A 23182-nucleotide genomic window follows, 5' to 3' on the forward strand; every position below is an offset into this window, starting at 1 on the left:
CTACCAGAGAAATATATTAATTGGATCAAAGCATTATATAAGGGACCATTGGCGAAGGTGACAGTAAATGGATATATATCAAACCAATTTAAATTAAGCAGGTCAACTAGGCAGGGATGTCCACTATCTCCCTCACTGTTCGCGTTAGCTATAGAACCCTTGGCAGAACTGATAAGAACAGAAAATAAAATAAGAGGGATAAAAAAATAAAAGAGAAGGAATACAAAATCAATCTATTTGCAGATGATGTCATAGTATACTTAACAGAACCAGAATTATCAATAAAAGAATTACATAAGAAATTGAAGGAATATGGAGAAGTATCGGGGTACAAGATCAATGCAAATAAAAGTGAAGCGTTGCCAATGAATAATGCGGATTTCACAAAGTTTAAGAAAGAATCACCATTTAAATGGCAAACACAAGCAATCCGATACCTAGGTATTCAACTAGATAATATTCTAGGCCACCTATACAAATTATCAGCCATTAATGAAGAAATTACAAGATGACTTAGAACATTGGAAAGATTTACCACTAACACTGATAGGAAGGGTAAATTGCATTAAAATGAGTATCTTTCCAAGGATAAAATACCTATTCCAATCGTTGCTAATTCACCTAACAGAGAAATTCTTCAAGGAGCTAAAGAAAATAAGGAAATTCTTATGGAAAGGGGGGAAACAGAGGATTGCGCTAGATAAATTAACAGAATGGTACAAACAAAGGGGCTTACAGCTACCAAACTTTAAGAATTATTATAGAGCAGCACAATTAAGACACCTATCAGATTTTTATCAAACAAGGGAAAACCCAGATTGGACCAGATTAGAGCTAGATAAAATAGGGGAGAAGGTACCTGAACATGTACTATATAAGTGGGATGAAAGGCTGGTGCAACATAGAAATTCACCAGTACTGCACCATCTACTCAACATTTGGAAGAAGATTCACGTAGAAAGGAAAAAAAAACAAATTACCAACTACCAAAATTAATATTGACGCAAAATCAACTAATCCCTTTCACCTTTCCTTTAGAGACTGGGAGAGAAAAGGGGTCAAAAGAACAGAAAATTGTTTTTTGGGAAATAATTTATTATCTTTTGAACAAATGAAGTATAAATATGGTATAACTCACGGTACAATGTTTGCATACCACCAACTGAAAACCTACTTGAAGGACAAATTTGGAAGCAGGCTGAGGTTACCAGAAGGAAGCAATTTTGAATATGTGATTACAGACAATGATAATTAAAGGATTTTTAACAAACATGTACATCAAACTGCAAGAGAAAGGGAACGATGAAATAAGATGTAAACCCAAACAAAAGTGGGAACAAGATCTAAACATAAAGATAAAGAATGAAACATGGGAAAAGCTATGCTCCGGAACTACGAGAAATACAATAAACATGAGGTTACGCATGATACAATATAATTGGTTACACAGGCTATACACCACGCACCAAAAGTTAAATAAATGGGACCCAACAGTATCAGATAGATGTTTTCACTGTAAGAAGGAAATGGGAACAACAGTACATGCAATTTGGGCATGAGAGAAAGTGGAAAAGTTTTTGGAAGATCTAAATCGGGTATTAAATAAAATCATAAAAAATAATATACCAAAAAATCCAGAGATCTTTCTTCTAAGTAATATAAGAAGTAAAGAACTTGGCCTCGATTTGGATGAAGCACAAAAAAGATTTATTATGATAGCCTTAGCTGTAGCAAAAAACTGTATTATGTCAACCTGGAAATCAGAAGAGAGCCTAAGAATACAGCAATGGTATAAAGTGCACACGCATATAATGGGCAGAAAATCATAAATTGTGTAAAAATATTTTTGTATAATGCGCACACACATGGGTGTAGTATTCTAAATTCCAATTGGCAAAATTGATTTGTATTTTAATGGGACACGAGACAAAACACATACCAGTATCTGCCACAGTTAATCTCCCATAATAACACCCAATGGGCTTCCCCCAGAGGTGTCAATCGCCCATTATATAGATGATATCCTGCTTTGGAGAGGAATCAATTAAATAGATCAAAGACAGGCTTCAGAGTTAAGCAGGATTTTAATTCTATTGTATCTCAAATTAGAGGCACTTAATATGTTAATCTCCTCCCTTAGGGATGGGTCAATTAACATTGATAAGGTGCAGTGCCTAGCCAGAATGTCCTGTTTATAGGAATACTGTGATATTCAGTACAAAGAGATATTCCCAAAATCAAAATTTCCCATGCCCGCTATAAATTGTGCCCATTCTTTCAACATGTAAATATATTCTCCTGTAGTGCATACGCGCATATAACACATGGTGGGTTGGTGGGGGGGGGGGGTACCTGGTTTGTAAAATACATTGTATTTTGTTTGTAAAATGTGTTGTATTTGTTATGTGCCCAGTGGATCCCAAAACCCAGCAGCAATAAAAATTCTCCAAGACAAATGGTTACTTAAATAAAAGTTGCCTTTAATTATCTTTAAACATGAAAACAGGATCAAACTTTAACTATTAACTTAACCCCCTTCTAATTCTAAACCTACATATATGTAATGTGTATATAAGTTCAGAAAAGTTATTTGATTCACAGTCCAATTTCACTTCTCACTCCTCCAAGTTCACTGGTATCAGGCAATTCTTATACTGTGCACAGAATTTAACATTTATGAATTTCATCAAGGTTTGGTTCTTGAAAAGTAAATGGTTACCATTCAGGAAGGTTCTTGTTGGTTTTCAGAGAGAGATTTGTTGATCATTGGACACAAACCGATTCCTTCTGATCAGCCACATCAGTGTCTTGCTGAAGAAACTTGCCCCATCAGGGTTTTCCAGATGATAAGCTCTTTCCTTCAGGTCACCACAGAGTTCCTTTTTGTTTCCCTTATTTTAAATGAAACATTATACAGCCAGCCATCTACTCTTGTATAGGCCTTAAGGGCCTTGAATAGGCTGAACGAAGAACCCACAACCCGTCTTCAAAATGGGGTTTTTCCACCAGCTTACCAGCTTGTCCTGTTCCAGTCCCATCTGCTGCTGCTGAACTGTAGAACTGAATTCTCCCTCTCTCTCTCTCTCTCTCTCTCTCTCTCTCTCTCTCTCTCTCTCTCTCTCATTCTCAGAAAGCAAACTGCATTCAAACAGCCTGCAGCACTGAACCTAATCTTCGAGTCCAGTTCATCTGTTGACACCTACTTGTGAAGTCCTTATAGGTATTCTTCAACGTTTTTGCAAAGCCTAGACTATCTGGCTTGAGCAGAGCTCTGGTATTTTAAGTGAGATTTGTGTTGAAATATTTGTATGTATGTGTGACCTAACTCAAAACCCCACAATCTATCTTCCAAAAACATATCTATATACAATTTAAAAAAATATAATCCATCACATATTGCAAAAATCAAATGGCAATTTATAGCGATTCTATTGATAAATATTTTTATAACCATATATTGTGGTCTCCGGTGTTTATATTTTTAGTTAGAATTCTTTTTTCTCATTCTTTACATTTTTTTAATAGTTATATTAAAATGTGAAGTAGTTTTCTGGTTAAGCAAGCTTAATATTAAGAATTTGCTGGATTTTAATAGACTGTTTGTAGAGATCACCATGATCTTAAGTTTGTGCTATCCTAAAATTATAGTTTAATTCAAAATTTAGAAGAGCATCACTGACCAAATCGCATTCATTTTCTGCTGTAGTCATTCTATATTTCCTATTAAGTATACTATGCTTGTTTGGTTTATGCTCACTTCAATTTATTTTTTGGAAGCAGCTTCAGTGATGTAATTGGAAGAGACTGATATAGAACTTCCAACAATAGACAATATAGGAGAGTAATAGATTTTAAAGATATAGTGACAAATTCATGAAATGAGCAAATAGGTGATAAAAGAGATTTAAAAAAGAGAAATGCAAGAGTTGCATTTTGTTCATTAAAATTGAGAGGAGGCATTATACTGTAAATCAGGATGCAAATCTAAAAAGACATAATATCAGAGAGATCCAGGGTACAGTTACATAGTTCTTTAAAAGTGCCAGTTGGGAAAGCACTTCAAAAATAGAAGCATATAGTCTAAGAGCAACAAAATCATGAGTCTGAGAGCTATACTTTAGAAAAGATCGAAAGGCTTTGGAGAAGGTGCTGAAGAGAGAGATTTATTAAGATGAATCTGGTAATTAGGGACTTCAATGAGGGAAAGCTGCAGTTGTTCTTGGACACTGGAGCTTGAGTGAAAATGTAAACAGAAATTAAGGGTAAAGAAAAGACATCGTTAAAGGAGCCAGGGGTCACAAAATGAAGATAATTGGCTAAAGAACCAAAAATGACATGAAGGAAAAAAACTTGTTTAGTTGGCCAGTGGTTAGGACTGGAATACAGAACCAGGGATGGTAGTGTAGGCAGAGATGCACTCATATCTGAGAATTTGCAGGGGCCTGGAGGAGAGGGTGGAAAGAGTGTGAGTGGCTTGACTGCTCTTCCATAGAGTATGTAGGGACTCTTATGGCTGAATGGGCTACTCTCCAGCTGTAACTATTCTGAAATTGGTGCTCTTCACCAGATGACACCGGATGGTGGCACACTACCAACATATTTACACAGTTTGAAGTTAAGACCATTGAGTGCAATCTGGTTTATAGTTAAACACCAAAGAACTTGTTCTTTGAGCTTGGCGAACTACTGATCAAGTTCAGCAGGCTAACCCCCTCAGTGCGCTTCGAGGCATTTGCATTCATCAAGAGGTTATGTGCTCAGCATTTTAGCACACTGATAATATCACTTCAGTTTATAGGCGATTAAACAAGGAAACCATGAAAATCTTTTTGGCCATGCCCTTTTTCTTATACCCCCTCCTACCCACCCCCTTCAGTCCAGAATAAGGAATCAGCTGAGAAAGGCCTCTGGGGTATCCATGCCAGTTATGTGAGAGAAGGTGCAGAAAATTTAAAAACCAAGTAAAGCTATTGTGGACCAGTTATTTTCCCCAAATATCTTTGCTTTGTTGACTATTATTTTGGGCAACCACTCAGCTTGAGACCACTTACCCCTCATCTGTCCAGTTGCACAAAGAATTTCAGTGGACCCGCATTCCTGAGAAGGGGAGAGGGGACTGATGCAATTCTACTCAGTCCCTTCCTGAGATCCACTTTGTGGGCAAATTGGCAATTGGACCACCTTCCAATACGAAATAAAGGTTGTCCCAACAATAGCTCCTGTTGGATGCATATAGTCTGAAGAAAATTCAGGTATATTTCAAGAAACATGCCTTTAAACCTTTTGCAGGGAAAGAATTAAATGAATTTGGCTTAGCTATTATAAAGACTTGCTATGGTTGAGAGGTCATATGATATTGTATTGCATACTTTTAATAGAAAACTGGGTGTCGAAAGGAAGTGACTGATGGCCGGATGCTACAACCACTTGAAAATAATTAGTTAAAATTAGCCATGCCCTTTAAGAATTAATCTTAGGATCATACACTGCTATGTATGTTATAAATGATCTGCATCATTTAGAACCATAGAGCACTGCAACATAGAAACAGGCCCATTCAGCCCTTCTAGCCTGTGCCCAACCATAGTTTTTTGCCTAGTTCCGTTGACCTAAACCCATCCATGTACCTGTTCAAATTCTTCTTGAAAGTTCAAATTGAGCCTGCATTTGCCACCTCAGCTGGCAGCTCATTTCACACTCACACCACTTTCTGTGTGAAGATGTTCCCCTTAAACTTTTCTCCTTTCACTCTTAACCCATGTCCTCTGGTTTGTATCTCACCTCCCCTCTGGAAAAAGCCTATATATTTACTCTGTTTATCCCCCGCTTAATTTTAAGTACTCTATCAAATCTCCCCACATTCTTCTATGCTCCAGGGGATAAAGTCCTAACCTAATTAACCTTTCCCTGTAACTCAGTACCTGAAGACTAGGCAACATCCTTGTAAAATCTTCTCAGCACTCTTTCAATCTTATTGATATAGTTAGATGACCAAAACTGCACACAATACTCCAAATATGGCCTCACTGTCTTATACATATTTACCATGACATCCCAGCTACTATACTCAATACATTGATTTATGAAGGCCACAAAGCTCCTTATCCACTTGTGACGCCATTTTCAGGGAATTATTTATCTGTGTTCAGAGGTCTCTCTAATCTACCGTACTCCCAGTGTATGTTCTTTCTTGGTTTGTTCTTCCAAAATGCAACACCTCACACTTGCCTTCATTAAATTTAATCGGCCATTTTTTAGCTCATGTTTCCAGCTGGTCCAGATCCCTCTGCAAGCTCAGTTAAACTAATGATAAAAGTTCTCCACTGAAATCCTATTTAACACCTAAACAAGTGATCTGCGGTGTTGGTCTAGCAGTAGCCTGGTGAAATGGTACATGATTTTTGTCTTTGTAGGCAATAACCAAGGCTGTTCAGAAATTTTTGAGCGCTCTTTTATTCCATTTGTTTGCATGGAATGAACAATAAAGTGCTCCACTAGTTTTGTCTTCTGCACTGCTTAGTGTTTTTTTTAAGTCAGCCAAACTTTTACGTTGTACAATCTGAAATGAGAACTACATCGAAGAAAGAATTAATTAAGTATACAGGTGGTTGGCACCCCTGAACTTTGCCCAAGCATAATTTCCTCTCCAATTTACTTAAAAAAAAAGTAAAGATCTTGTATTTGGTTAAATGTTATTAAAGGTAAAACATTGCTTCTACTCTTCTATCTCATTTTCTTTTTCTCTCCACTTCTATTCTTGTGCCCCTCTGCCTTGTTTGACATTACTTTACATGTGTTGTGTATATCGTCTGTCAGCGAGTGACTTCACATGTTGTGTATATCGTCTGTCAGCGAGTGACTTCACGTGTTGAGTTCGCTCTCGTGGTTATTTCATATCTACAGGCAGTCAGATAGCTGTTATATTGCCATAGTCTGATAATTAATTCCACATGTACAGGTAATGAATTCTTCCACCAGTTGGACAATGCTGTTGTTTCTGCTACTGCTGTGTGGTAGGCAGCAGCTCACTTTAATGTTTGGCTGGGCAGTAGCTTGCTTTTCATGAAGTAGCTCTGTTTGGAGGTGGGAGGTTGACTCAGGGAAAATTGAGGGCTGACTAGGCAGATGACTCACAAGAATGATGTTAGAGACTTGTACATTATTAAAGGTTTTAACCAGCAAGTGGGGGAGTCTATTGACACTTACCCTTAAATAGTGGTAAGGATGCAAGTTTTTTTAAAATAATTTTTTTCACACTGTGAATCATGTCAACCAAAATATGAACAAACGTTTCTCATTAAATTTACACAGTGACCTTTACTCCCTTTTTTCCCCCATTTCCCCTCCCTCCCCTCTACCCACCCCTTCCCCCCTTTCCCCTCCCTCCCCTCTACCCACCCCCCTCAAAACCCATTAGTATTCAACATATACAATTCAATAAAACCATTAAACAATATCTTCAAACAAAGGAAAATAAACAAGAAAAATGCATCATCTATTTATTACACACAGAATCTAGTGGTTTTGTCTTCTTATCATTTTCATTTTAAGGGATGGAGGTCCTCGGCATGTTCTCTCTGATATGTTCCATGTACGGTTCCCAAATTTGTTCAAACATTGTGACTTTGTTTTTTAAATTATATGTTATTTTTTCCAATGGAATACATTTATTAATTTCCATGTACCATTCCTGTATATTCATGCTCTCTTCCATTTTCCAAGTTGACATTATACATTTTTTTGCTACTGCTAAGGCTATCATAATGAATTTTTTTTGTGCTTTGTCCAATTTAAGTCCTAATTATTTACTTCTTATGTTATTTAAAAGAAATATCTCTGTTTTTTTGGTATGCTATTTTTTATAATTTTATTTAGTGTCTGGTTTAGTTCTTTCCAAAACATATTCACCTTCATCAAGTGTCCAAGTTGCATCCAATGTTCCCATTTCCTTCCCACAGCATAAACCTCTATCCGATAATGTTGAGTCCCATTTTTTTAACTTTTGAGGAGTAATATATACCCTGTGTAACCAATTATATTGTATCATATGTAACCTTGTGTTTATTGTATTCTTCATAGTTCCAGAACATAACTTTTCCCATACTTCATTTTTTATTTTTATGTTTAAATCCTTTTCCCACTTCATCTTAGGTTTATAGTTTATTTCATCATTCTCCTTATCTTGTTCGTTATAAATTTTTAAATTATCATTTTGTCTGTAATCACATGTTCAAAGTTGCTTCCTTCAGGTAATCTCAAGTTGATTCCCAATTTATCCTTTAAGTAAACTTTCAATTGATGATATGCAAACATTGTACCATGAGTTATTCCATATTTGTACTTCAACTCTTCAAACGTTAATAAATTATTTCCCAAAAAAACAATTTTCTATTCTTTTGATTCCTTTTCTCTCCTATTCTCTAAAGGAAATGTTATCTATTGTAAGGAATTAGCAGATTTTTGCATCAATAATAATTTTGGTATTTGGTCATTTGTTTTTTTTCTTTCTTCATCCATGTATTAAGTAAATGATGCAATACTGGTGAGTTTTTATATTGTACCAGTTTATCATTCCACTTATAATAAAGTATATGTTTCAGTACCTTCTCGCCTATTTTATCTAGTTCTATCTTAGTCCAGTCTGGTTTTTCCCTTGTCTGGTAAAAATCTGATAAATATCTCAATTGGCAGCTCTATAATAATTTCTAAAATTTGGTAACTGCAAGCCACCTTGATTACACCTCTACGTTAATTTATCTAACACTACCCTTTGTTTCTTCCCTTTCCACAAGAATTTCCTTATTGTTCTCTTAACTTCATTAAAACAAATTTCTGTTAAGGGAATTGGTAACGTTTGAAATAAGTATTGTATCCTTGGGAACACGTTCATTTTAATGCAGTTCACCCTCCCTATCAACGTTAACGGCAATTCTTTCCAATGTTCTAAGTTTTCCTGCAATTTCTTTATTAGTGGCTGATAATTTAGTTTGTACAAGTGGCTTAAATTATTATCTAACCTGATACCTAGGTATCGGATTGCTTGTGTTTGCCATTTAAATGGTGATTCTTTTTTAAATTCTGTCTAATCCGCATTACTCATTGGCATCACTTCACTTTTATTTGCGTTGATCTCGTAACGATATTTCTCTATATTCCTTCAATTTCTTATGTAATTCTTTTATTGATATCTCTGGTTCTGTTAAGTATACTATAATGTCATCTGCAAATAAGCTAATTTTATAATCCTTCTCCTTTATTTTTATCCCTTTTATTTTATTTTCTGCCAAAGGTTCTATAGCTAAGGCGAACAATGAGGGGGATAGTGGACATCCCTGTCTAGTTGACCTACTTAATTTAAATTGATTCGATACATATCCATTTACTGCAACTTTCGCCAATGGTCCATTATGCAATGCTTTAATCCAATTTATATATTTTTCTGGTAGACTGAACCTCTGTAATACTTTAAGTAAGTAGTTCCACTCTACTCTGTCAAAGGCTTTTTCTGCGTCTAAAGCAACAGCCACTGTTGGTTTCTTATTTCCTTGAACTGCATGAATTAGATTAATAAGTTTACAGACATTGTCCGCTGTTCGACTTTTCTTAATAAATCCAGTTTGATCTTGTTTTACTATTTTTGGTACGCAATCGGCCAATCTGTTTGCTAATAATTTCGCTATTATCTTATAATCTGAGTTTAGTAGCGATATTGGTCTATATGATGCTGGTGTTAATGGATCCTTCCCCGACTTTGGTATTACTGTAATTATTGCTGTCTTACATGAATCTGGCAAGTTTTGTGTTTCTTCTACCTGGTTCATTACTTCCAGGAGAGGAGGAATTAATAACTCTTTAAATGTAAGGATACAAGTTAATGTCTTAATACCTTGGGTTTTGGTTCAGTTTGTTTGATTTCAGTCCCAGCATCCACGAGTAATTAGACACAAGGATAGTGTTACTGGCTATAATGTTCTGAGCATGTGCACTTATAGAAATACACGTTTTGTGAAAGTCTGCAATTATTATGTGCAGATATATTCTTCTACTGCTGTTTAGATTATTCCTGGTTATTTTCTCAATGCAGATAGATTGAATGTATTTGATACACAAGGCCACTGCAACAGGTATGAGATACTTTTCTGTGTTAAGGTGCTATATGAACCAATGAGTAATATTTTATTTTCTTTATGTTTGTACAAATGTGTGTGTGTGAACATAGATTTATATGATGCCATAGATAAAATGCACCTAAATAATACTGATATACTGAATGTAGTACTTTCTTCCTCCACTACATGGTAGGGCCCTTCAGCATGGAAGAGTTGAACAGAATTTAAAATTAATTTGCCATTATGGATAATGATAACAATGCAACTGAAATATACTATTTTTTTTTAAAGAGACTGGAGGTTACAGAAGTAAACAGAATGGAAAATTGACGATTGTTAATGATGTCATTAGTCCTCCGCGAACTGCCTTACTGGGAACCATCTTTTCTCCTGTTTTCAGTTTCTTCTCACCAGCGAACAAAAATGGTAATGTATTAATTACCTTGGAAGAGTGTCCTAAATTTTTTGACAATTTTGAACTGTGCTGATATGAAATCAAGTGTTACACATAGTTTCTAGTAATACATTTTAAGATGCCTTTACAGTGCCAGGAAGCAGCACATGTAACATCTTAGAAAAGGTTTTGTATGTATACTTTGAGTGTGTTACACCAGACAGTGGTTCTCATCTTATCAGCTCTGATCTTGGTAAAATATGTCTGGATAATCTCATTCCCCAGTTTTTTCCTCAAAGAAATGTTCACTTGTCCTCTTCAAATGCATGCTCATTTGACTTTGAAAACAAAACTCAATCGGAAAAAATATGAACAGATCATTTAGCCTTTCATACCTAGTCTGCCATTCAGTCAGATCGTGGTTGATCTTTTTCATCAGTATGATTCTCCTACACATCCATATCTATATTTCCTTAATATCTTTTTTTAAAAAAAACCTCTTTCTTGAATCTATTTAGAGATTATGCCTCCACAGCCCTATGGATAGAGAATCTTAGTGAAGAAATTTCTTCTAATCTCTGTCCCTGTGATCTGTAGTATTGTGCAATGGATCCAGTGGAAACAACTTCCTTGTCAAGCTCCAAAATAACTTTATGGCTTTGCATTTTATATCGTGAGAAGTATTTTCAATCTCCCACTTGAAATCTCAAGATTTAAAATTAAATTTATTGTCATGTGCTTTTGTTACAATTTTATTGAGGCCACATCTAGAATATTATGAACAGGTTTGGTCCCCTTTACCTAAAAGAAAAGGATATGGAGGCCCCTGTGAAGGAGGTTCACCAGGCTAATTCCTGGGATGAATTTGTGTTTGTTTTTCCTGAGAATTTCTGATAATTGTGGAGAGAGGGTGGACTTACCTTAATGGGGTTTGACAGTCGAAGTTAAGGTGTTTTCACCAGTGGGAGAGTAAGGGATATTACTCCAATAATAAGTGGTGGGTCATTTGAAACGGAAATTTCTTCTTTTAGAGGGCAGTGAAACTCTGAAATTCTCTGCTTTTGAGGGTGGTAAAGGCCAGATTATTTGATTGAGGAGATGGATACATATATGAAAGATAGAGGAATTGGCACAGAAGAGTCCAGCTAAGGGTAGCCTTCTTCTGCTATTTCCTTATGTTTAAAAAGGAACTTTCTTATAGAAGTGTATATTATAGCTAAAAAGGTCGGAAAGCCAACATAATCCTACATCCTCTACCCATGACGTTTTTGGGGGAGCTCCCACAATCTACATTGTCCATGTGCAAATGCACTCCAGCAAAAATATAGTACTGTGCTTGTATACAGTACAATGTTGTATAATAATAATCTACTATTGCCTCTCTTGTATGATACTTTCCACAATGCAATTGCGATACAAATGGTAATTGAGAAAATCAGCAGAAAAATCAATTTTTGTGAGAGTTCATTTTATACTGGGGTTTTTGGCATTTTAAGCAAACCATCCTTTTAAAAATATGTAACTGTGAACAAAATCTGTTTATTCTTTTGACCTCATATGTTCTCAATTTTAATATTTGCATATTGTTTTGTTTTCCTACACATTACACTCTATATATCATGCGGCAGAATGTCCTGAACCATTATAATGCTGTCTCTCTGACACAGGTTAATTAGATGACTATTAAATGACACTCACATTCTGTGAAACGATTAAATAAAACTCAACAGTAGTTCAAAATGCATTGAATAATTTTGTCAAACATGCCATCTCTTTGGTGCACAGTAAAGAAATGCAAACTAGAGAAATTAATGTCATTTCTGACTTTTAGGATAAAAACAGAAAATGCTGGAAATTGACAAGAAAATGTTTGAGGTTGAAGACCCTTTACTAGATCTAATTTTTTTTTACTTGAAATTGTAATTCCTGTTTCTCTTCCCTGCAGAATATTTCAGACTTTTTTTTAAATTTCCACTATTTGCAATTATTTTGATTTTCTGACATATGGCTATCTATTTGGAATAATTTATTCCAGATTTTAGTGTAGGTTTGACTAGTGATATGAGATCAACAGTTTGGAAGCTTTATACTGCTGATAACATTTCCATGCTGGAAAATCCACCTTTGATTCTTGAGTTAATCTATTTGCTCAGGAGACAAAATGCAAAGAGACCCAAGTTTTTCCTTCATCAGTAAAAACACAATATTGGAGAAGCTCAGCAGGTCAAACAGTGTCCTTTATATAGCAAAGATAAAAATACATAACCGACATTTCTGGCTTGACCCCTTCATCAAGGTAGGAAAAAATGTCAGCTTGCGCTCAAATAAAAAGGTAAGGAGAGGAGGTGTGGGGGAAGGAGCATGGTCACAAAGGCAGGAGGTAATGGGTGGAGAAGGTTGGGAGTGTGGGCTTAGCAGCAAGCAAAGGGAGGAGCAAAGGGAAGGTGCAAAGTGACGGAAGGGTGGAGAGCTGAGGGAGAGAAGATGGAGAAGGGAGGGATAAAGGAGTGCTCTCCACATCTCTTCCTACTCTATTCACCTCGCCATCCCTCCTCCCCTTGCTTGCCACCATGGCTTCCCTCATTATTCCACCTATTTCCTCCTGCCTTTGCGACCATACGCCTCTCTCCTTTACCTTTTTACTCGAATGCCTGCCAGCATTTTTCCATGCATTGAAACGTCGGTTATGTATTTTTGCTGTATAAAGGACTCTGATCTGCTGGGTTTCTCCAGCGTTGTGTTTACACTTCATCCACAGTGTCTGGAGACTTCCATGTTTTACTTTTTCCTTAATCAGTTTTGTGTAGTTTGTATCTTGTTGCTGCATTGCTTAGGTGAAAACTCATAATAAGTGGAGTCTTGTTATCTGTTTTGGATAGTAATCTTTTCATTTTTAATGCTTGTGATCTTGATTGTAGGAACATCAGGCTCTGACTCCCCAGGTCAAGCTGTGGAGGCTGAAGAAATAGTCAAGCAGCTGGAATTGGAGCAGGTAGACGAGATAACCACCAGCACTGCAACATCAGCTACAGGAGGACTGTACTCTGGACAGGCAGGGGCAGCGCAATCACCGTCCCCTGACAGCAGTTCAGATAATGCGGAAGATAAGATCACCAGTAAAGTTCACCCAGTGGCAGGTATAGCCGACGTTTTAGACAAGCAGATGTATTGCCAGTTTTAGTAGTTAACAAACCTCTCGGATTGTGATAGTAGTGGTGATTGGGGGGACAGAATGGTTTATTGGGGGCTCTTGGAAAGCTGGAGAAGAGCTGGGGCAGTTTGTCTCAGAAACCCAAGTGGCAAAAGACTTCCTTGTGGATTTGATTTTAAACCTCATAACTACAATATAATGCTGACTTCAATTAGCTGACTAGCATACAGATGCCCTCTACAAAGCTATTAAAAAAGGTCATAACGGTGATGTGTCAGAATTAGAAACAAGTAGCTTGATAAATTTTATCGTTGACGATAATCAGATGTTATAATCAGATTTTGAAGTTAATTAATACAAGAAGGAAAAGCACTGATAAATGTAAAGACTGAATGTAAACATTTCTATAGATAGGTAAACAGGCAAAGAATTAAAATTAATATGGGTCATTTACAAACTGAGACAAGAGAAATATTGGGGAATAAGGTAATAACAGAAGTTCAACAAATTTTTTTGATGGCAAACCATATCTAATATGAATACTGACCAATCCTGAGCCTGCTTAGCTTCTGAGAAGACTCGCACCACCAGGTTCAGTAACAGCTGCTACCCCTCCTCAACAGCAAACTCAATCAGGGACTCATTTAAGGACTCTTACTTTTGCACTTTATTAATTTTTTTAAAATTAGGTCAGTTTGTTTACATTTGTTAACAGTTATTTAACGTTAACAAATCCGTTTACAGTTATATATTTTTCATGTGTACGAAGTGTAGTTTTTTTTTGCACTTCTAATAAGTGATAATTTTGCCTGTCCCACAGGCAAAAGAAGCTCAGGATTGTATATGATGTCAGAGTTGGTATCCAGTGCTGGGGAGAGTGAGGGATGAATAGATAGAGCAAAGGGAATATCTCTGGTTAGGTTAAGCCATGGTATCACTGGGGATAAGCTATAAATGAGGACAAGGGCCAAAGAGCCTGCTTCTCTGCTGTATAACTCTGTGACTGAGGTCATTTGTTAATGGGGGGCAGTGTGGGAGGAAAATCATGGTTCTTTGTTCAGAAAAGCTGAAATGAGGGCAGTTGGAGTGACAATACAGTCAAAAGAATGTTATACATGTGAAATGCGGGGGTGCAGAACCCAGGATAATAGACTGTTAAAAAAGAGAGAGATTGAGCATCACAGATGGATGAAGTTTAAAAAAAAAATACAGATGCTTGAAATTTTAAAGAAAAACACATGCAAGAAATGTGCAGCAGGTCAGGTCAAATCCGTGGAAAGAGAAACTGAGTGAACGCTCTACGTAAAAGGTCCTGACAGAGGTGGCAATGGGGCTCTCGACACGACACGAGAACCTTGTTCCTTTCTCCATCAAACTCACTGAGCACCACCAGCATTTCCTGCCCTCATCACAGATGGCTCTTTCTTACAATTATCAAGTTATACAGAAGGCTCCAATGTACCCAGACAGAAAGTGAGGTGCCATTCTTTAAGCATGCATTGTACCTCTTTATAACTATGCACGAGGGCACAGCACATGGGACAGAGTGGAATAAGGTAGAGAATTAAAGTGACATGAGGTAGAAAGCTCTGATTTCTCCTTCAGAAAATGCTTAATGAAGCAATCTCATTGACCAGGTTACTTCATTTGTAGCTGCTTATTCTATGGGCAATCATAGCCACACCTTTATCAGCGATATCCCTTTCCTCTATCTATCTCTACCCCACCTTCCCTGAGGCTTTTTTTTTGTTTTCTTCACAGTTCTGAAAAAAAGCACCTAACCTGAAATATTAGCTGTTTCTCTGCACAGGACCTGTATCTAGCACAATCTGTTTTTATTTCAGATTTTCAGCATCTGCTGTTTGGGTTTTTATTTTTCTGACTCTGTAGTCTCTTGAATTGGGAAGAACAAGAGGTGATGGATAACATGCAACATAATATTCCGAAGGGGCTTGGTGGCACTGAGAGCCAAGCAAATGAGCAGAAGGAAGCTGAGCAATAAATGTTAACCATGCAAAATTGTCTTTAATTTTGCTTTATGAACGTAAACATGGGTTTCAAAATGTGCATGTGCTCTACTGACCAATCCTATTTGCCATGCAACGTACTTAAAGTAATTATGACAGTGGACTTCTTGTACACGGTGATAAATAATAGTTAATTACCATAACTTTAAATCTCTTTTTCAATTTCAATTTTGTTCCTCTACATGGAGTCAAAATTGAAGCATCTCCTGAGTGAAATTTTTTAATTACTGAAAATACTCAATTCTGTTAACAATTTCCCATCCCTCCCCCAAACAAAAATAGAGAATTTTAAAGAAAACCTTCTGAATTGTCTTTTAGGAAAACCTTTTTTTGTGAATTAAGCTTTTGTAAATTGCAATGAGCATCTCATCTGATTGTTGTACTTCAGAAAGCAAGATGGGAATCAAGCATGGTATTCAGATGTACTGTTACATTTGGAGAATTGTATTGCCGGATAATTTTTCCAGCAAGGATCTATTTATTGTCTAGGTTTTGAAATTCATGGCATAAGCATGAAAACCTGCTAAAAGTGCCATTGATCGATACCATACACAAAGGAAACATCTTTTTGGCAGAACATTCACATCCTTTGCTATTTCTACTTCGTATATTAATAGAGTTGTCTGCCAGATTAATTTGTGCAATTCACAAAAGTGCTGGACAAACTCACAAGTTGTAGCTTTTTGGAAAAAGTAACTTTGGAGGTGTAACGGTGAGAAACACTGTAATAAAAACACAGAAATGCTGGAGCAACTCAGCAGGTATCACGGTGTCAATAGGAGGCGAAGATATATCATTTCTCCTCCAGCATTTCTATGTTTTTACAATTACAGTATTTGTAGACTTTTGTGTTTCACTCATGTTTCATTTAAGAAATGAAATGGTATGCAGCTTGTGAGGGAAAGTGGATGTCAGAAGGTCTATCATTTTCTTGAACATAGCAATTATGGAGAACATGCTGTCTTCTAAAAAAACTTTAGCCACCTTTTGATAATTTTTATTGTCTTCATTTTTAATATTTTAGTCCCAGAATTGAACGTGACGAATGCAGAACTCTGCAAGACAATATCTTCTCCTGACACTTATCCAGAGCCACCTGCACATCCAGAGGCAAGCTATGAAGAAGATTGGGAGGTTTTTGATCCGTAAGTTTGACAACAGTTGTTATCAGAAGTTGTAGAATGATCAGTTTTTATCATCATGTTTCAAAGATATGATGCTTTTATTTTGAGTGTTCAATTTGTTCACTTGCATGAAGGCTGAAGCCTAAAACCACCACAGCATTTGTTAATTATAATTTAGTACTGTGAAGAATGAGGCCATTCAATCCTTCACACACATTTCTTGCCAGTTTTGTTGGAGTTAGTTGTTAGGATACTAACCTTTTTAGATTTGTTCATTAAAGAGTTCTACAACATATATTGTGAATTTCATATCCATGTTGGCCTTTTTGCCCATCTACACTAATCTTTGCAAACAGTAGACCCCTATTTGTTCTTGACTTGCCTATTCAAGAGCTTGTCTAAATCTTTCTTGTCCTTGTAATTAATTCTATCATCTCCTCTGGCATTCCAGATATTAACCACTCTGTGTAACCAAAGAACTCCCCTTTAAAGCTTTTTCCTCAGGAACTAAATACCCTGTGTTTTTGATATCCCTACCTTGCAGAAAAATGTTGACCATCTACCCTGTCAATTTTATATTCATTTATTTAGTCACCCTGGAGAAAACAAGTCTTGCCAATTCATTCTCTCCCCACAGCTAAAGTTACCAATCAGGCAACATACCGGTGAATCTGCTCTGCACTCTCTTTTTTTTTTTCCCACACCATAAAACACGTTAACCATGATATTCACTTTTTCATTTTCACACATATACAGTGACTTTTTCTCCCCCCCCTCCCTCCTCCCAAGCCACCCCCCCCCCACCCCCCCCCTCTCATCCATTTTAGGTATACAATCTAGGTTGCATTAAGTCAGTCAGACAATGTTGTCATTCAACAAAAATACACCAGAAATTCTACTGAGTCCATTCTTTTCTTTCCTTCTCCTTCCATCAACTTAGGTAATGTTTGTCCCCGGTAGGTTTTCGCTATTGTATTTAATGTAAGGCTCCCATACTTGTTCGAATATTTCAATATTATTTCTTAAACTATATGTTATTTTTTCTAATGGAATACATTTATTCATTTCGATATACCATTGTTGTATTTTCAAATTATCTTCCAATTTCCAGGTTGACATAATACATTTTTTTGCTACGGCTAGAGCTATCTTAACAAATCTTTTTTGTGTATCTTCCAAGTCAATTCCAAATTCTTTATTTTTTACGTTACTTAGGAGAAAGATCTCTGGATTCTTTGGTATATTGTTTTCTGTTATTTTATTTAATATCTGATTGAGATCATCCCAAAATTTTTCTACTCTCTCACATGTCCAGATTGCATGAATTGTTGTTCCCCTTTCTTTTTTACATCGAAAACATCTATCAGATACTGTTGGGTCCCATTTATTTAACTTTTGCGGTGTAATGTATAGTCTGTGTAACCAATTATATTGTATCATACGCAGCCTCGTATTTATTGTATTTCTCGTCGTTCCAGAACATAATTTCTCCCATGTTTCCTTTTTTATCTTTATATTTAAATCTTGTTCCCATTTTTGTTTAGTTTTACCATTTGTTTCCTCATGCTCTGCACTCTCTCCAACACAATCATGTCTTTACTATAGTGTGGTGATCAGAATTGCACACTCTGCTCTGCATAAATACAGCCTAACCAGTGCTTTGTAAAGTTGCAAACGTAACATATCAACTTTTATGTTTTATGCTATCACCTATGAAGGCAAGCATACCATATGCCTTCTTTACCACCCTATATACCTGTGTATAGCTCTAAGGGAACCATGTTCTTGAATCTCAAGGTCCCTCTGTTTATCAATATTCCATGTCCCTGTCCCTCCCCCAATTGTTTTTCTTGAATACATTACCTCACATTTGTTGGGATTGATCCCCCTCCCAATGCTCCTTCCACTTTCTTACTGTTACGAGCCTAGAGGACCCCAAAACCCAGCAGCAATAGAAATTCACCAAGACAAATGGTTACTTAAACAAATGTTACTTTAAACATAAAAACAGGATCAAACTTTAACTTATTACTATTAACCCCTTTCTAATTCTAAGTGCATGTATATGTAATGTGTCTGGGTAAATTCAGAAGTTCTTTGATTCACAGTCCAATCTCCCACTCCTCCCAGTTCACCGATAGCAGGCAATTCTTATACCGTGCACAGAATTTAACATTTATGAATTTAACCAGGCTTTGGTGTTTGAAAGGTAAATAGTTACCACTCAGAAAGGTTCTTGTTGGTTTTCAGAGAGATTTGTTGCTCGTTGGACACACATAACTAATTCCTTTCGTTCAGCCACTTCATTGTCTTGCTGAAGAAACTTGCCCCATCAGGGTTTTCCAGATAATAAGCTCCTTCCTCCAGGTCACCACAGAGTTCCATTTTGTTTCCCTTATTTCAAGTGAAACATTATACAGCCACCTCCTCTTGTATGGACACACAGGGGCTTTGACTAGGCTGAACTAAGAACTCACAACCCGTCTTTATGGGGTTTTTCCACAAGCTAGCCAGCTTGTCATGTTCCAGTCCCAGCTGCTACTACTGAACTGTAGAACTGAATTCTCTCTCTCCCTCACAGAGAAAAACCTTGTTTGACTTTCTCTGCTTGCAAAGCCACATGACCTTCCTAAAAAGAGCAAACAGCATTCAGACAGATTGTAGCACCGGACCCAATCTTCTGAGTCCGTTCATCCGTTGCTTTCCAAAACAAAATCCATTACTCCACAGCGTGTTCAATTAGCACCTCCTTGTGAAGTCCTTCAGCAAAGCAGTTTTCATTGTCTTTACAAAGGCATTGGGAACCTGGACTGTCTGGCTTGAGCAGAGCTCTAGCATTTTAAATGAGAATCTGTGTTGTGGTGTTTGTGACCTATTCTTAAAAAAATGTCCATTAATTTATCTCCTTTTAAAACATATCTATATCTGTACAATATAAAATATAACATAATCTGTCACTTCACCAATATCCTGCTAAAGCCCTGGACAACCTTGCTTGCTATCTACAACACCGTCACCAATTATGAACATTAAATATTACTGTGAAACCTTAGATTTCATGATTCGATAATGATCTTACTGTGGCAGTACAAATTCAAGGAATTGAATATGCTCTTCAACTTCTTGTTCTTCCTACCATGATCATCTTTTTAGTGCCTTAGAAAACTTTTTCTGTCAGACAGGGGGGGGGTGGGGGTGGGCTATGTTTAAACGGAAATGTCAAATGTCATTTGGTGGGGTGTGAAACCTTGGAATTTGCAACTCAGTGAGGTGTGGACATTGTCAGTCAGGAAGGGATTCATTTTTGGAATTATTAGTATGGAGAACAGAAATGAACATTTAGTTAAGGTTAAAGATCAGATCAGCTGTGATGTTATTGAATGGCAGAGCCTGCACCAAAGATTTCTTAGAATCGTACCCATCCTTTTAGCATGGATTTTAATATAAATTAATAATAACTCCAGATCTGACTGCCAACTGTAAATCCTTCTGCATTCAAATGCTGCTCTCTAGTGGTCAGTATATGTACCAAAGCTATAAATATTAAAGTTTAAATTTATTGTCAGAACATACATGAGATCATTTTTATCCTTTGTATTATTTAGTTATATTTGGAGAAGATGGTTAAAGAAAGATTACTACATAAAAGCAGCAGATGTAATTCGGTAGTAATGTGAAGAGAAGGGTCTGCAGATCTGATGCAAAAGTGAGAGATACAGGTTTCCTAATTCTGAAGAAATGAGTTTTGCATCTAGGCAGAGATGAATGTACTGATACAGTTAGATTCTTGCTTCTATTTGAAGTCTTGAAGTATTTATTGGGAAATTTATTTTCTTTGATGTGCGTGTGTGCGCACGCCGCACATGTGTAACTGCTCTTGGGAATATCTGTGTTCAGTCATGTATATTCAAAACTGGTGCTTGGGACCAATTGATTTTGGTCGTGATGTATCAGCTGTGACGCAGTGGAAGTCAGTGCACAATGCGTAAATAAGTATAGATATAATGCATGTGCAAATAAAACCGGTACATTTGCTTTACAAGCTAAGACATTACATTGTTACTGTTTCTTTCTGCTTGTTCGATAGTTATTACTTCATCAAGCATGTACCACCATTAACAGAAGAACAGCTCAGTCGGAAACCAGCCCTGCCTCTTAAAACCAGAAGTACACCTGAATTCTCCTTAGTCCTAGACTTGGTGAGCGAAATTTTCTTTTAAAGTGTATGTATAAAATAATGTGCTCTGAAATATTCACACCTGTATACAATAAAACCCTTGGTATCCACCATGCATGGGGATGGTAGATGCTGGAGAAGTGAATTTTCCAGTTGCTTCATATTAGCGTTATTGGAGAACTAACGACAGGCTCACCAATTTTACACTTCTGCATTCTTACCTGTTTTTTTTTTTTGCCAGTTGCTTGAGGTTGCTGGTTGCTTGAATTCCAGATAACAGGGGTTTTACTGTATGATCATTGTATCTTCCATTTATAAAGTAAAAATAATTGAAATAAAGTGTAAGCTGTTCAGAGTGCAAGATAACAAAATGTAGAATTAATTTTCAAATTTATTTTTCTTTTTGTATATATGATATTGATTAATTTGTTTAGGAAGCGATGTTTAGTTGATGCAAAGGTAGGCACCTTAAAAAAAATGTGATCAAGTTGTTGATTCTTTTGTAGTTAGTGTGTGCAAATATATGAGGTTGGTTATGTAAATTCAAATAGGATTTTTTTTTCAATTTGTCATATGTAAGATTATGACTCCACTTGCTGTAGTGTATATTAAAATGGCAGTTTAATTGTACTTTGTTTTGTGATACTTGAAAATGTTTTATCTTTGCAGGATGAGACCTTGGTGCACTGTAGTCTCAATGAACTGGATGATGCAGCACTTACCTTTCCTGTCCTTTTCCAGGATGTGATTTACCAGGTGAGATAACCTTTTGCAATCTGGGAAACATTGGACCACACTTTACCCTTTGTGATCTCTTTTCACCTTAAAACCATAAGATGTAGGAGCAGAGATTGGCTATTCAGCCCATCGAGTCTGTTCTGCCATTCAATGGCTGATGTGTTTTTCCTTCAAACCCATTCTCCTGCCTTCTCCCCATAACCTTTGACTAATCAAGAACCTATCAATCTTCTTTTAAATTTATGCAATGATTTGGCCTCCACAGATTCACCACTCTGGCTAAATAAATTTTCACCTCATCTCTGTTCTAAAGGGACATCCTCTTATTGTAAGGCTCTTCCCTCTTGTCCTAATCTTTCCCATTACTGGAAACATCTTCTCTATGGCCACTTTATCCAGCCCTTTCAGTCGATCACCTGCATTTTCTTGTGAAGCTTCTCAGAAAGTACAGAAAAGGAATTAGTAAAAAGGGATGATATAACGAAAAGGAGAGAATTGGTGGACAAAAAAAATAAAATACGAAACATTACAAACATATAAGGTGGAGAAGAACATAATGAAAACAAAGCAAAAGTATTACGAACTGGGAGAAAAAACATCAAATTATTAGCCTGGCAACTTAAATCAGAATAAGATAAAAGAACGGTATTTGCATCAAGGAAAAAGGACAAACAAATTACATATAACCCAACAGAGATTAATGAAAACTTTAAGGAATTTTATGAACAATTATACCAAACTGAGAACGAGGGAAAAGATGACAAAATAGAGGAATTTTTAGCTAAAATTGAACTGCCGAAATTGCAAGAAGAGGAACAAAACAAACTAATAAAACCATTTGAAATAGAAGTACAAAGATGTATTTAAAAAGCTGCTGAACAATAAAACACCAGGAGAGGATAGATTTCCAATAGAATTTTATGAAACATTTAAAGAGTTACTAATTTTTCCTCTCCTGGAAGTAATGAACCAAGTAGAAGAAACACAAAACTTGCCAGATTCATGTAAGACAGCAATAATTACAGTAATACCAAAGACGAGGAAGGATCCATTAACACCAGCATCATATAGACCAATATCGCTACTTAACTCGTTATGAGATAATAGCGAAATTATTAGCAAGCAGATTGGCCGATTGTGTACCAAAAATAGTAAAACAAGATCAAACTGGATTTATTAAGAAAAGACGAACAGTGGATAACGTCTGTAAATTTATTAATCTAATTCGTGCAGTTCAAGGAAATAAGAAACCAACAGTGGCTGTTGCTTGAGACGCAGAAAAAGCCTTAGACAGAGTAGAGTGGAACTACTTATTTAAAGTATTACAGAAGTTCAACCTACCAGAAAAATATATAAATTGGATTACAGCATTGTATAATGGACTGTTGGCGAAGGTAACAATAAATGGATATGTATCGAATCAATTTAAATTAAGTAGGTCAACTAGACGGATGTCCACTAT

The 23182-nt window shown here is 36.4% G+C and overlaps 1 protein-coding gene across 10 annotated transcripts in view; it reads left to right on the plus strand.

Annotated features, from left to right (window-relative positions):
* LOC138749377 (CTD small phosphatase-like protein 2) overlaps positions 1-23182 on the plus strand; it is an 81935-nt gene that overhangs the window by 36417 nt on the left and 22336 nt on the right. For all 10 annotated transcript variants that reach the window (XM_069910604.1, XM_069910605.1, XM_069910608.1 and 7 more), the window contains 5 exons: positions 10401-10535; positions 13422-13640; positions 16706-16826; positions 20893-21004; positions 21652-21738. In XM_069910604.1, the coding sequence (XP_069766705.1) occupies positions 10401-10535; positions 13422-13640; positions 16706-16826; positions 20893-21004; positions 21652-21738 (674 nt within the window). The remainder of the gene's footprint in view (positions 1-10400; positions 10536-13421; positions 13641-16705; positions 16827-20892; positions 21005-21651; positions 21739-23182) is intronic.

The sequence above is a fragment of the Narcine bancroftii genome, chromosome 14 (genome assembly GCF_036971445.1).
Source record: "Narcine bancroftii isolate sNarBan1 chromosome 14, sNarBan1.hap1, whole genome shotgun sequence".
Classification (NCBI taxonomy): Eukaryota; Metazoa; Chordata; class Chondrichthyes; order Torpediniformes; family Narcinidae; genus Narcine; species Narcine bancroftii.